Here is a 15,651-nt window from a genome sequence, read left to right as displayed (position 1 = left end):
GGTTCAGCCTAAGTCATTTTTACGTTTTTCATTTTTAGCCCCCACCCCTTGCTCCCGCTAAAAATCTTGGTTAACTTCACCGTGTAAGCTTCAGTTCGCAATTCCTTTCTCATGAGCTTTAAGAAATGTATAAAACAAAAAGAAATCTGACAGTTACAGCGCCAGAGGAAGGACTCAAACTGAATCGCATCTTCGCCCGAACCAAGAGCCAGCTGGTGGGAGGGGCGGTCCCGCGAGCTGCATTCTGGGAAATGTAGTCCAGCAGGTGCGCGAAACCTGAGGCGCTGCCTCTTTGGCATTCTGGGAAGTGTAGTCCAGGAGCTGGATATAGTCGGCGGCTCCAAGGCACTTCCGCTCCAGGAAGGCGAGGTCGGGGCCGAGGTTGCTGGCAGTGAGGTGAGTTAACCCCGCGTCCCTGCGGTCCCTCCGAGCCTTCTCGGCCTCGGCGTGGGGCCAACAGGCAGCCGGCCTTCGCTCCTGGGGAAGTGGTGTCGCGGCCGGCGGCGGAGGGCGGGGACGGAGGCAGCGGCGGCAGAGTGCCGCTGCTCCGTGGAGCCTCGGTGTCGGGCGGGCGCGAGTGGCGAGCGGAGTTTGAAGGTCTCCCGCGCTCTCCGCGCCCCCAGCCCGGGTCCCAGACCCGCTATAGCCGGCGCTGTGCTCGCCTCGCGGTAAAACACCGGGCGAGTGACTTGACATCTCCTTGCCTCGGTTTCCCCTTGGCTAAAAAGCGCTAGTGCCTCCCCAGTGGTGTTCTGAGAATTCAGTGAGGTTAGGTAGGAAAGCTAGAAATCAGTGCCTGGTGCAAGACTGGATGGGACCGTGAATTCTGTCATCAAACTCGGGCCCCCGGTGGTTGGGAAGCTCCTGAGAGCCCGGCGTGGGCTCGGAGCCCCAGCTGCAGCTCCGCTGGCCCTTCGCTGATTTACGCTGGGAGGCGGGTCCTGCACGCCTGCACTCATCCGTGACACTTGTTTCGGATGGAGTTATTTTCAGCCGGAAAGTTCTCAGTGGTTTAACCCAGAGAAACAGCCGTGAGCATGGCCTCGCGGAGTGCCTGCGGCATAGCGAGTCCTTAACTGTTCACAACGTCCTGCAGCTGCGTGTCGTTAGTTTAAATGCAGCAGGATTTCTTAGTCTGCGGTTGTTAGTCATTATTTGCCTCCGTGCGTACGGGAGAAGAAACTTAGTTGAGGCTCTTCCAGCTTAATAACATGCTCAAGTAATTACACCTATTAAAATGGTGTAATTGTGGGGGGGAGGAATCGTGACAGTTTATCATTAGCAGTACAACAAATTATCTTTGGTATAACCAATCAGCATTTGACTTTCCTAGGGTAACAGTAACTCATGGCTCTGAATTCTGGATGTCTTAAAACATTCATTTTTTGAACAAATCTGCAAGGGAAGTTTTATGAAGCATAATGGCATCTGTTTATTTGACATTGCAGGACATACTGACATTACTATGATTCCCATTTACATGTGACTGGATCGAGGCGCAGAAAGATTAACTCTAAGGGTTTACACTGCTAGGAAGTAGAAAGCAATAAGTAGAAATGCAGAATTTGAATCCAGCTACTTTGGCCCCATTAAGTTATATTAAGTTATATTGCCTGTATGTCTCTCATTTCCTCTCCTACCCAGGCTCAGGAGTGCTCTGGAAACTACCAGAAGCACTTACGTTAGGGACTGTTCTTGTATGAAGGCAGCTGACTGAGGGCGCCCAGGGGAAGCTGGAATCCAGCTCCTGTTCTAAGTTCTGCCTGGAGAAAGAGGCACCATTTCCTGTTGGCACAAAGTGCCACGCGGACTAGCAGCTCTCTCATGATGACTTTCCCTTCCACAGTTTTGCCATCCCAGAGCTCTGCCTCTCCCCAGAAGGAAAAGGAGAAAAATGACCAAGTTCCAGGTAAGCTGGGCTTGCCTTCCTATTCCCTGAAATGTTGTCTCATTTCAAAAGATCAGATGCATTTTTCCCCTGCTTGGGAAGGGTAGAAGGGCACCCAAGACGTTTGCTTTTTATTTCCAAATAATAGTGTGAAAATTAATATAAAAAAAAACAACTCCCACATTGCAAATGTGTTTACAAATCAGTTTTAATTGTCCCACATTCCTTCTCATTTAAGTGGACATGTCTAGATTTTTAATCATACTTTAAGTACATTTTGGATTTTTTTTTAGATTTTATTTATTTATTTATTTGACAGAGATCACAAGTAGGCAGAGAGGCAGGGGGGAGCAGGCTCCCTGCTGAGCAGAGAGCCCGAAGTGGGGCTCGATCCCAGGACCCTGGGATCATGACTTGAGCTGAAGGTAGAGGTTTTAACCCATTGAGCCACCCAGGTGCCCACATTTTGGATTTTTAAATGTAATTTTATACTACCTACACTTTATGATGTTGATGATGATGATGGTGATGTTAGTCTCTATACAATACATCATTAGTTGTTTTTTTTTTTTAAAGAATTTATTTATTTATTTGACAGAGAGAGAGATCACAAGTAGGCAGAGAGGCAGGCAGAGAAAGAGGAGGAAGCAGGCTCCCCACTGAGCAGAGAGCCCGATGCGGGGCTCGATCCCAGGACCCTGAGATCATGACCTGAGCTGAAGGCAGAGGCTTAAACCACTGAGCCACCCAGGCGCCCCACATCATTAGTTTTTGATGTAGTGTTCCATGATTCATTGTTTGCATATAATACGCAGTGCTCATTGTAGTGGGTGCCCTCCTTAATACCCGTTACCAGGCTCACCGTCCCCCCACCCCCTCCCCTCTAAAACTCTCATTTGATTCCTGGAGTCCACAGGCTCCCATGCTTCATCTCCCCCTCTGAATTCCCTGCCTTCATTTTTCCCTTGCTTCTTCTAATGTCCTCTATGCTATTCCTTATGTTCCACAAATAAGTGAAACCTTATGATAATTGTTTTTCTCTGCTTGACTTATTTCACTTAGTATAATCCCCTCCAGTCCCATCCATGTTGATGCAAATGGTGGGTATTCATCCTTTCTGATGGCTGAGGAATATTCCATTGTGTATCTGGACCATATCTTCTTTATCCATTTGTCTGTTGGAGGGCATCTCGGCTCCTTCCACAGTTTGGCTATTGTGGCCATTGCTGCTATGAATATTGGGGTGCATGTGGCCCTTCTTTTCACATCTCTATCTTTAGGGTAAATACCCAGTAGTGCAATTGCTGGGTCATAGCTCTATTCTTGATTTTTTTGAGGAACCTTCACGCTGTTTTCCAAAGTGGCTGTATCAACTTGCATTCCCACCAACACTGTAAGAGGGTTCCCCTTTCTCCACATCCTCTCCAACATTTGTTGTTTCTTGCCTTGTCAATTTTTGCCATTCTAACTGGTGTAAGGTGGTATCTCGATGTGGTTTTGATTTGAATTTCCCTGATGCCTAATGATGATGAACATTTTTTCATGTGTCTGTTAGCCATTTGTATGCCTTCTTTGGAAAAGTGTCTATTCATGTCTTCTGCCCATTTTTTGACATGATCATTTGTTTTGTGGGTGTTGAGTTTGAGAAGTTCTTTATCGATCTTGAATATCAGCCCTTTATCTGTAGTGTCATTTGCAGGTATCTTCTCCCATTCCGTGGGTTGCCTCTTTGTTCTGCTGACTGTTTCCTTTGCTGTGCAGAATCATTTTGTCTTGGTGAAGTCTCAAAAGGTTATTTTTGCTTTTGTTTCCTTTGCCTTTGGAGACATGTCTTGAAAGAAGTTACTGTGGCCGATATTGAAGAGGTTACTGCCTATGTTCTTCTCTAGGATTTTGATAGATTCCTGCCTCACATTGAGGTCTCTCATCGATTTCGAGTTTATCTCTGTGTATGGTTTAAGAGAATGGTCGAGTTTCATTCTTCTACACATAGCTTTCCAATTTTCCTGGCAGCATTTATCGAAGAGACTGTCTTTTTTCCACTGGGTATTTTTTCCTGCTTTGTTGAAGATTAGTTGACTATAGGGTTGAGGGTCCATATCTGGGCTCTCTACTCTGTTCCACTGGTCTGTGTGTCTGTTTTTGTGCCAGTACTGTGCTGTCTTGGTGATCACAGCCTTGTAGTAAAGCTTGAAATCAGGCAACGCGATGCCCCCAGTTTTGGTTTTCTTTTTCAACATTTCCTTGGCAATTTGGGCTCTTTTGTAGTTCAATACAAATTTTAGGATTGTTTGTTCCAGCACTTTGAAGAATGCTGTTGGTATATTGATCGGGATGGCATTGGAAGTATAGATTGCTCTGGGCAGCATAGACATTTTAACAATGTTTATTCTTCCAATCCATGAGTATGGAATGTTTTTTCATTTCTTTGTGTCTTCAATGCCTTTTCATAAGTGTTCTGTAGTTTCTAGAGTACAGATCCTTTACCTCTGGTTAGATTTATTCCGAGGTATCTTAAGGTTTTTGGTGCTATTGTAAATGGACTTGATTCCCTAATTTCTCTTTTTACAGTTACACTGTTAGTGTATAGGAAAGCTTCTGATTTCTGTGCATTGATTTTGCAACCTGCCAACATTACTGAATTGCTGTATGAGTTCTAGTAATTTGGGGGTGGAGTCTTTTGGGTTTTCCACATGAAGTATCATGTTATCTGCAAAGAAAGAGAGTTCGACTTCTTTTTCAGTTTGAATACATTTTATTTCTTTTTGTTTTCTGGTCGCTGTTGACAGGACTTCTAGTACTATGCTGAATGATAGTGGCAAGAGTGGGCATCCTTGTCGTGTTCCTGATCTTAAGGGAAAGGCTCTCAGCTTTTCCCCATTGACAATGATAATTTGCTGTGGGCTTTTCGTAGATGGTTTTTATCCCTACACTCTAAAGAGTTTTAATCAGGAAAGGATGCTGTATTTTGTCAGTGCTTTTTCTGCATCAGTTGAGAGGACCATATGGTTCTTGTCTGTCCTCTTATTAATGTGTTCTGTCACATTGACTGATTTGTGAATGTTGAACCACACTTGCTTGCCAGGGCTAAATCCCACCTGGTCATGATGGATAATCCTTGTACTGTTGGATCCTATTAGCTAGAATCTTGTTGAGAATCTTGGCATCCATATTCATTGGGATGTTGGTCTGAAATTCTCCTTTTTGGTGGGGTCTGTGCCTGGTTTTGGGATCAGGGTAATTCTGGCCTCATAGAATGAGTCTGGAAGTTTTCCTTTTGTTCCACTTTTTGAAACAACTTCAGGAGAATAGGTATTATTTCTTCTTTGCATATTTGGTAGAATTCCCCAGGGAATTCATCAGGCCCTGGAATCTTGTTTTTTGGAAGGTTTTTGATCACTGCTTCAATCTTGTTACCAGTTATTGGTCTATTTCAGGTTGTCAATTTCTTCCTGCTTTCAGTCTTGGAAGTTTATAGGTTTAAAGGAATACATACTTCTAGGTTGCTTAATTTTTTTGCATATAGTTGTTGATGATAATTTCTAAAAATTGTTTCTTCCAATTTTAGTATATGTGCTGCCAAAGCAAGCACTCTAAGAATTGTTTCTATTTTCTTGGTGTTAGTCATGATCTCTCCTCTTTCATTCATAATTTTATTAATTTAGGTCCTTTCTCTTTTCTTTTGGATAAGTCTGGCCAGTGGTTTATAGCTCTTACTAAGTCTTTTTCAAAGAACCATCTTCTAGTTTTGTTGATGTGTTCTACTGTATTTCTGGTTTCTAATTCATTGATCTTTGCTCTAATCGCTCTAATCTTAATTATTTCCCTTCTTCTGCATGGCTTAGGCTTTATTTGTTGTTCTTTGTTTGTTGTTCTTGCTAACCCTGCTCTAAGGTGTAAAGTTAATTTGTGTATTCAAGATTTTTTCTATTTTTTTTTTCGTGAGGCTTGGATGGCTATGTATTTCTCCCTTAGGACCACCTTTGCAGTATCCCTAAGGTTTTGGACCGATGTGTGTTCTTTCTCATAGGTTTCCATGAATTGTTTAAGTTCTTCTTTGATTTCCTTGTTGACCCAAACATTCTTTTTTTTTTTTTTTAAGATTTTATTTGTTTTTTTGACAGAGAAAGATCACAAGTAGGCAGTGAGGCAGGCAGAGAGAGGGGGGGAAGCAGGCTCCCCAGTGAGCAGGGAGCCCAATGCGGGGCTTGATCCCAGGACCTGGAGATCATGACCCGAGCTGAAGGCAGAGGCTTTAACCCACTGAGCCACCCAGGTGCCCCTTACCCAAACATTCTTGAGCAGAATAGTCTTTAGCTTCCAAGTGTTTGAATTTCTTCTAAACTTTTTCTTGTGACTGAGTTCCAGTTTCAAAGTACTGTGTTGTGAGAACATGCAGGCAATAATCTCAATCTTTTGGTACGGGTTGAGACCAGATTTGTGACCCAGTATGTGGTCTGTTCTGGAGAAAGTTCCATGTGTGTTCGAGAAGAATGAGTGTTCTGTTGTTTTAGGGTGGAATGTTCTGTATATGTCTATGAGGTCCATCTGGTCCAATGTGTAATTCCAAGCTCTTGATCCTTTGTTGATTTTCTGCCTAGATGATCTGCGTAGTGCTGAGAGTGGAGTGTTGAGGTCTCCTACAATTAACATATAGTTATCAATATGTCTTTTTATTTTGGTTAACAGATGGCTTATGTAGTTGGCTACGCCCATGTTGGGGACATAGATATTTAAAATTGTTAGATCCTCTTGTTGGATAGACACTTTAAGAATGATATAGTGTCCTTCTATATCTCTAACTCCAGTCTTTAGCTTAAAATATAATTTGTCTGATGTGAGAATTGCTACCTCAGCTTTCTTTCGAAGTCCATTGGCATGAAAGATCGTTCTCCATCCTTTCAGTTTCAGTCTGGATGTATCTTTGGTTCAAAACGAGTCTCTTGTAGACAGCATATGGATGGGTTCTGTCTTTTTATCCAATCTGCAACCCTGTGCCATTTCATGGGAGCATTTAGGCCATTCGTGTTGAGAGTGATTATCAAAAGGTATGATTTTATTGTCATCATGTTGCCTGTGAAGTCCTTGTTTCTATAGATTGTACATTTCTGTATCACTCTTGGGGTCTTTCTCCTTTTATAGAAACCCCCCCTTAATATTTTGTGCAGGGCCAACTTGATGGTCACATATTCTTTCAATTTATACTGCTCTTGGAAGCTCCTTGTCTCTCCATCCATTCTGAATGACAGCCTTGCTGGATAAAGTATCCTTGGCTGCATGTTCTTCTCATTTAATACCCTAACTTTGTCTTACCAACCTTTTCTGGCTTGCCAGGTCTCTGTGGACAGGTCTGATGTTATTCTGATATGTTCTTCCCTCTGTAAGTAAGAAATGTCCACCCTGTTGCTGTTCTCAAGGATCTTAGATTTATGAATTGTACTATTATATGTCATGGCATTGGTCTGTCCTCATTGATATTGGCAAGGGTCCCCTCTGCCTCTTTGACATGAATGCTTATTTCCTTTTCCATATTAGGGAAGTTCTTGGCTATAATTTGCTCAAATATATTTTCTAGACGCCCCTCTCTCTCTCCACCCCTCAGGGATCCCAGTAATTCTAATATTGAAATGTTTCACTGAGTCACTAATCTCTCTCTGTTTGATCCCTTGGGTTTTTGTTTTTTCCCATGCTGCCTCGGTTTCCTTCTTTTCTATCATGTCATTCTCTGTCCTCTCATTCTCTCATTCTCTATCTCTCTTGTTTTCTATCATCTTGTTTTTTATCATCTCATTCTCGTTATATCTCTCATCTCTCTGACTGGCAGTCAGAGTATGCAGTTTAGACTGCGTTTCATTCATAGCATTTTTTAAAAAAGATTTTATTTATTTATTTGACAGAGATCACAAGTAGGCAGAGAGGCAGGCAGAGAGAGAGGAGGAAACAGGCTGCTTGCAGAGCAGAGAGCCCAATGCAGGGCTTGATCCCAGGACCCTGGGATCATGACCTGAGCGGAAGGCAGAAGCTTTAACCCACTGAACTACCCAGGCGCCCCCATTCATAGCATTTTTAAGTTTGGCCTGATTAGAACTCATTTCTGCCCTTAGAGATTCTATATTACCGTTATTTTTTTAAGCCTAGATATCACCTTGATAATTGTTACTCAGAAGTCTATTTCCGACATCTTGCTCATATCCATATCCATTAGTTCTGTGACAGAGGCCACAGTCTCTGATTCTTTCCTTTGTTTGGGGCTCCTCCCCTTAGTCATTCTGTTGAGGGGTGGTTGAGGGAATGCACAGAGTCCAAACTATTGACCACAACCCAAGCAAGATACACCTGTTTTATAAGGATCTTAGGGTTGTCAGCCTCTTGTTCTTTCAGCGTGTCTTCTGGGGGAGGGGCCTGCGGCACTGTTCCTCAGACAACCCTGTTTTGACAGAGTTGCCCTCCCCGCTGTGGGGGAGTATGCGCTCAGTGAAAACCGGTTTTGGGGGAGTGGAGTTTTGTTCTCTGGTGGCTTTCCCTCGTGGCTTTCCTCATCTCTTCCGAGAGTCAGAGCTGAAGTGACCTTATCCAGTCCTCTGTCTCCGAACAGAGAGACCTCAGTCTGTTCTCCAGAAAGCCCTCCAGGCCACACTGTTTCCGTTTCTGTCTGTGCTGCTAAAAACTGCAGCCTCCTGGGCTGTTTTCCCCACAGCAGCACTCCCAACCCTCGTTCCCAGGGCTGGGCACGTCTCTGCCCTGGCGCTTCTAAAACTGCCAGCGCCCCTGTAGTTCCAGGTTTCAGTCTGGGGGGCTGCCCTGAAGTCCTTTCCCTGTGGCCTCCAGTCTTCGAAATCTGTGCCAGGTCCCCAGTGCAGGAGGCTTTTGCCTTCCTGGCACAAGATCACTGAGGCTCCCTCCCCCTTCTGTGTATCCTCCTATATCTGCCCGCAGAATCACAGCTCCCTGCTTCATACCTGGAGACCAACCGCCAGAGACATTCTGTTTGTAGAGCTCCAGATGCATCTTCTTACATCTCAGGCGGGTTTCGTGGGTGTTCAGAATGGATGGATGTCCAGCTCCATTCAGGGGCCAGGTTGAAATAGAGTCCCCTACTCCTTTGCCTTCTGCCCACCATATTACCTACAATTTAAATGATCACATCGTTTTCCATAATTTACCTACTGCTTTACCCTAATCTCCATTTATGTGGATTTTACCATTTTAAAGATGTTTGCAGTAACAGTTTGCTAACATCATATAACCTTTCTTCCTGTACAGACACTCTGAGATCTCAGGGTTTGGTTTGGTTTTGTGTTTTTTTGGGGGGGGGGGGTTCCCTCTTTAAAGCTCCAGGGACTCCATGGTTTTCTCACATGTGGTGCCTCACATTTTGTTGTAAGAATGTCTGAAGTGTGGCCTGGTGCGGTAGAGTCCACCTCAGACTGAAAATAATTTTAGTTCTCTTTAAACAAGAAGAGCCAGATTTGGAGTGTACCTGACTGGCTCAGGCCATACAGCACGAGACTCTAGATCTTGGGGTCTTGAGTTCAAGCCCCACATTGGTCATAGAGCCCACTTAAAAAATAAATAATTTTAAAACGGGAGCTAGAGGGGTGCCTGGGTGGCTCAGTGGGTTAGAGCCACTGCCTTCGGCTCGGGTCATGATCCCAGAGTCCTGGGATTGAGCCCCGCATAGGGCTCTCTGCTCAGCAGGGAGCCTGCTTCCCCCCCACCCCCCGCCTGCCTCTCTGCCTGCTTGTGATCTCTGTCTGTCAAATAAAAAAAAAAAAAGGGGGGGAGCTAGATTCCTTTTTTATTCTAAGTTAAACCATGTGCATATTATAGTTAGATGTTTATTTTGTTCATTGACATGTTAGTGTGTTTTAAAGAAGTACATACTTAGTTTTAAATATCCTTAGTACTAGGGATTTACCAGACATTTACTCTGTGGAACAGATGTGTGAGGATATAGGTGGTCTTACCTGCATTTTAACATGAAGAAACAGGCTTGTGAACCTTCAGATACCTACTGACATCCACTCAGTGCCCAGTGACACTAAAGTTCCTGTTGTCTAAGCCAGGAGTTTCAGGAGTTAAATCATAGTAAATGGAAAGACCCAGAAGAAAAGAGAGTTCTCTATTCAGGGACCTGAGGCCAGGCTGCATGAGTGCGGGCATGGCTGGTAGACGGAAGACTCCAGAGCTAATGCCATCCCCACCTAATTCCCTTTCTTAGTGGCTGTCTCTCTGCCAGATGTATCAGCTCATTGTTTAGTGTATAGATGCTCAGAACTCTAGTCAGAGTTGAGATAATTTTTATTTCCATACAGAAGAAATTGTGAGACGTAATGGAAACAGGAGCCAGTGGGCATGGCGGTGAACGTGGGAATTTATACATACGAGGAAAAAGGCTTAATATTCACAGTACCAATTTTACTGATCTGTAAGATACTCCAGTAAGATTATGAGCAAAGGAAATGAACAGGTAATTTATTTTTTAAAAAATCAAAAGATATTTTAAAAATTATTTGAGTATAGTTGACATGCTATGTGGAAAGACAGTCTTTTTAAAAAATTAAATAAGTGGAGGGGCACCTGGGTGCCTCAGTTGATTGAGTGTGTGACTCTTGGTTTCAGCTCAGGTCATGATCTCAAGGTTGTGAGATCAAGCCCTGAGTTGGGTTCCACACTCAGCACAAAGTCTGCTTGAGATTCTATCCCTCTCCCTCTGCCCTGCCCCGCTTGTGCTCACACGCTCTCTCTCTCTCTCTCCCTCCCCCCCCCACATAAATCTTCTTTAAAAATAAAAAAAAAAAGTGGAAATTTTTTTTAAAAGTTTTAATCACTTATCAAATTACCCAAGATTTTAGAAACAAGATAATATCCAATTTTGGCCAGAAGATAGAGAATCAGGGATACTTCTAATCTCTTACAGAAAGAGTTCATTGGGGGAAATTGTCATTATATTAGCAAAATAAAGGTGCCTGTTTTTCAATAGTGCAGTTGCCACTTCTTGGAACTTATCCTAGGGAAATAACAGGACAGTTGGCTGAGATCTGTGTAAAAATGTTTTCTGCAGCATTATTAATAATGTAGAAAATTGGGGCACCGGGATGGCTCAGTGGGTTAAAGCCTCTGCCTTTGGCTCAGGTCATGGTCTCAGGGTCCTGGGATTGAGCCCCGCATTGGACTCTCTGCTCAGTGGGGAGCCTGCTTCCTCCTCTCTCCCTGCCTGCCTCTCTGCCTACTTGTAATCTCTGTCTGTCAAATAAATAAATAAAATCTAAAAAAAATGTAGAAAATTTATTCATTACTTGGAATCATTAAATATATTGTATATCACCACTTTTACAGAATACTATGCAACCAGGAACAATGATGGTAACAGTAAGAGTGGCGGCTGACATTTGTTGAGTACTTAATGCGTGTTAGATGCTGTGCTAAGTCCTTTATATACTCTCCTTTGATCCTTATGATGTAGACTATCACACAGGTAAGGACATTCAAGTATTGAGAAGTTAGGTGACTTGACCACAGTCCCAGAGCCAGTAATTGACAGAGCCTTAGAGGTATGTAGTCTCTAGAACACAGGCTCTTAACCTTGGCGCTGAATTCTGCTGCAGTTGACAGATAGGGCATGCTCCTGAGATCCCGGAGAATGAACTGTGCACCTGCCCAGGAGGGGTGCTGAAGGCCTGTTGGATGGGCACATGTGGACGAAGTAGTGGGACTTCCCCATGAGAGAAGGAGATGGCCACTATTAAATACTGTTGGGACAAATTCATGCAACATTTCTGACAAATTTCTTAGAAAATTTGGCACTGTCGGTCAAATTCTAAAATGTGTGTGTGCTATGATTTGACCATGACAGTTCTAGAGACTTAACTGTATGAAGGGCACCATGTTGCCTGTACATGGGTGGTGTGTTTTTGTTTTCTTCTTCTCTTTCCTTCTCCTCCCCCGGGACCCTCGCATTTTTGGTGTGCTTGTGGAAGGGGAAGGGGAGAGACTACCACTAAGAAGAGTTGCTCTGATCCCTCACAGTGTGGAACAACATCCCCATAGCTCCTCCACCTCTTCAGCGCAGCCCCGCTGCCAGTGGCCACTGAGTGTGAGATTGAGTCTGCGTGTGCTTGGTGTTGTAGGAGGCCGTGACGTTCAAGGACGTGGCGGTGGTCTTCAGTGAGGAGGAGCTGGGGCTCCTCGACTCCACCCAGAGGAAGCTGTACCGGGACGTGATGCTGGAGAACTTCAGGAACCTGCTCTCCGTGGGTGAGGATAGGATCCTTCTGGAACTCATCCCCTCAAGCAGGGTTTCTCCTGACATTGGAGGCAGATGGTTCCTTGTTTTGAGGAGTCTCCTGTGCATTTTAGGATGTTTAGTGGCATCCCTGGCCTCTGCCAACTAGTTCAAGGCTTCAGGACTCCTCAGACACCAGAGTTTTCCAGTCCCTTTGGAGCACAGAGATAAGACATTTCTAGTCTTTATTCCAAGGCAGGTGTTGTCTTGTGTAAATGAACTGTAAATGGACAGTTAAGCCTGTCTTCACCTGGATCCATATTTCGTCTATCTTTTTTAGACTCATTGATATGATCTACTGGTGGGTCAGGAAACTAATTTAGTAAATTGCATCAGCGGTCTTATTGAATACTTACAGAACAGAGTAACAGCATCAGAGTTCCTTAGAATGGCGCATGTCCATGCACACGGCAGCGATCAGAGCAAGCGGTTTCCAGGTAGGGGTGTCAGACTGGGAAGGATGCAACAGAAACAGACCTTAGCTAGAAATAGTTCACTTTAGGGGTGCTGGAGGACCCTCAGTTGGGTAAGCATCTGACTCTTGATTTCGGCTCAGGTCTTGATCTCAGGATCGTGAGATGGAACCCTGCATGGGGCTCTGCCCTCAGCCCAGAGTCTGCTTGAGATTCTCTCACCCCCTCTGCCCCCACTTCCTCTCCAAAAAAAAAAAAAAAGCAAAAAAGAATAAGAAACAGTTCATCAGATCACTTATTTTGAGAATTTGTATGGTAGTGATAAACTTCTAATGATACCAAGTGTATTCCTTATTGTGGGTAGTGATAGGAAAGTGATAAACGCTGCCTTGGGGAGAGGCAGAGCCTTATTACGTTATGGGATCGGAGCCAGAATTTTTCAGTACTTTTGCCTTTAATGTTTTCCACTTTTATCTTACCGTTTCATAGGGCATTCATCCTCCAAACCAGATATGATATCCCAGTTGGAGAGAGAGGAGAAGCTCTGCGTGAAGGAGATCCACACTGAAAGAGGTAGGCGCTCGGATAAGAACTGTGCGGCTGGGGTCACTGGAGGTGACGGCCCCATTGTTCTGCCTCTATTCTGGATGATCTTCACACGGCAGCCCGAGAGAGCCTTTGAAAACATGAGTCATAGCACGTCACTCATCTGTTTCAAACACTCCACAGCCTCCCAGCCACTCAGTGAAAGGGGAAGTGCTCGTGGCACCTGGGAGCCGGGTCACTGAAGCATCCACCTCTTGTTTGGGCCCAGGTCATGATCTCAGGGTCAGGAGAGTGAGCCCTGCCTCAGGCCCTGTGCTCAGTTCAGAGTCTGCTTGAGATTCTCTCTGTCCCTCTGCCCCTGCCTGTGCACTCTCTCTCAAAAAAAAAAAAAAAAAAAAAAAACAAAACAGGCGCCTGGGCAGCTCAGTCAGTTAAGTGCTTTTCCGGCTCAGGTCATGATCCCGGAGTCTCAGGATCGAGCCCCACATCGGCTCCGTGCTCAGTGGGGAGTCTGCCTCTCCCTCTGCCCCTCACCCTACTTGTGCTCTCTGTCTCACTCTCTCTCTCAAAAAATAAAATCTAAAAAAACAAAAACCAAAGTGTTCAAGGGGCCTGGAAGGCCCTGTGGTATGTGCTTCAACACTCATTCTGCATTTTTCTCCAGTCATCCCCTCCCGCCCCCTCACTGCTTTGCCAACCTGACCTGTGCTTCTGACAACACAGATACGCTCTACATCAGGACCTTTTCCCTTCTCTTCTCTGGCTGGAATGCTGCCAGCCGGTACATGTCCAGTCACTCTTGCTTTCTTACTTACATTAGCTGAGATGTTCTTTCTTCCAAGGCCTTGTCTGACTACCGCTTAAAATGCCATCTCCCATCACGCTCCATGCCCTTCCTTGACTTGCCTTAATTGTGTGTAAGCACTACACCACCAGACTGACTAGCATATCGGATTTTGAAATTGTGGCAAAATATACATAACATAGAACTTATTTTCACCGGCGGCATGAAGTACATTCCCATTGTTGCGCAGCCGTCACTGCTGTCTAGCTGCAGAACATTTCCGTCACCCCAGACTGCACTCTACACATCAGACGGTGACTCCCTGTTCTCTCCTTACCCCAGTTCCTAGTAACCACCGCTCTCCTTTCCGTGTCTCTGCATTTGACCCTTGCAAATACCTCACGTGAGTGGAGTCGTGCAGTGTTTGCCGTTAGTGTCTGGTTTCTCTCTCTCAGCGTAAGATCTTCAAAGTTGATGGTGTCGTATGTCAGAGCTTCCTTCTTTTTTATGGCTGGATAATAGTTCAATGTATGTACAGACCACATTTTCTTCATCTGTTGGTGGACATTTGGGTGGTTTGTACCATTTGGTTATGGTGAATAATGCTGCTGTGAACAGGGGTATACAAGTATCTGTTCAGGTCCCTGCTTTCCATTTTTTGTGTGCATACCCAGACTAGAAATGCTGGATTGTATGGTAATGTTTTTTGATTATATTTGAGAGAGAGAGAGAGAGCATGCACGAGTGGGGTTGGGGGCGAGAGGGCAGTGGAGAGGGAGAAGTGGACTCTCCACTAAGCAGGGAGTCCAACATGGGGTGGGAGCCTATGACCCTGAGATCATGACCTGAGCTGAAGGCAGATGCTTAACTGACTGAGCCACCCAGGCAGCCCTCCTTTGGTAATTCTATTTTTAATTTTTGAGGAATCGCCATACTGGTTTTCACAATAGTCACACTATTTTGTGTTCCCACCAACAATGCACAGGGTCCCAGTGTATTGGAACATACACTTCTCATCCTTACACTTGCTGTTTCGTGTGGGTCGTCGTCGTTATTGTCTAATAATAGCCACCCCTGTGGGTACCAAGTGGTGTCTTGTGATGTGCATTTCTCTAATAATTAGTGAAGCTGAGCATCTTCTCATGTGCTTGTTAGCCATTCGTACATCTTCTTCGGAGAAATGTCTGGGCAAGTCTTTTGTCCATTTTTGAGTCGCGTTTGTTTTCTGTTGAGTTTTAGGAGTTCTCTGTATTCTGAATACTAATCCCTTACTAACTGGATATGTCATTTGCAAATATTTTCTCATTCTGTGTGTGGCCTTTTTCTCTATTGCTGGTGTCTTTTGATGCTAAGAATTTTTAATTTTCATGAAATTTTCAAATGTGTCTTTTTTTCCCCTGTGCTTTTGGGATCATATTCAAGAAATCATTGTCAAGTCCAATATCATGAAGCTTTTGTCCTATGTTTTCTCCTAGGAGTTTTATAGTTTTAACTCCTATGTTTAGATCTTTGATGCATTTTGAAATAATTTTTGAAAATGGAATAAGGAATGGTCTGACTTCATTGTTTGGCGTGTGGATGTCCAATTTTTCTAGCACCATTTATTGAAAAGACTCTCCTTTTCCCATTGAATGGTCTTGGCACGCTTGTCAAAAACCATTTGACCGTGTATGTGATGGTTTAGTTCTGAGCTCTCTAGACTGTTCCCTTGGTCTGTATGTGTTTACACCAGTAC

The 15,651-nt window shown here is 44.3% G+C and overlaps 1 protein-coding gene across 1 annotated transcript in view; it reads left to right on the top strand.

Moving 5' to 3' along the window:
- The first annotated feature begins 329 nt into the window (after window positions 1-329).
- ZNF235 (zinc finger protein 235) overlaps window positions 330-15,651 on the top strand; it is a 39,112-nt gene continuing 23,790 nt past the window's right edge. The window contains exons 1-4 of the mRNA XM_045988135.1: window positions 330-396; window positions 1,847-1,909; window positions 12,019-12,145; window positions 13,076-13,159. Coding sequence (XP_045844091.1) covers window positions 1,895-1,909; window positions 12,019-12,145; window positions 13,076-13,159 — 226 coding nt within the window. The 5' untranslated portion in view covers window positions 330-396; window positions 1,847-1,894. The remainder of the gene's footprint in view (window positions 397-1,846; window positions 1,910-12,018; window positions 12,146-13,075; window positions 13,160-15,651) is intronic.

This window comes from Meles meles, chromosome 19, assembly GCF_922984935.1.
Source record: "Meles meles chromosome 19, mMelMel3.1 paternal haplotype, whole genome shotgun sequence".
NCBI classification, from domain to species: domain Eukaryota; kingdom Metazoa; phylum Chordata; class Mammalia; order Carnivora; family Mustelidae; genus Meles; species Meles meles.
This window is presented reverse-complemented; position numbering and strand designations above follow the sequence as displayed.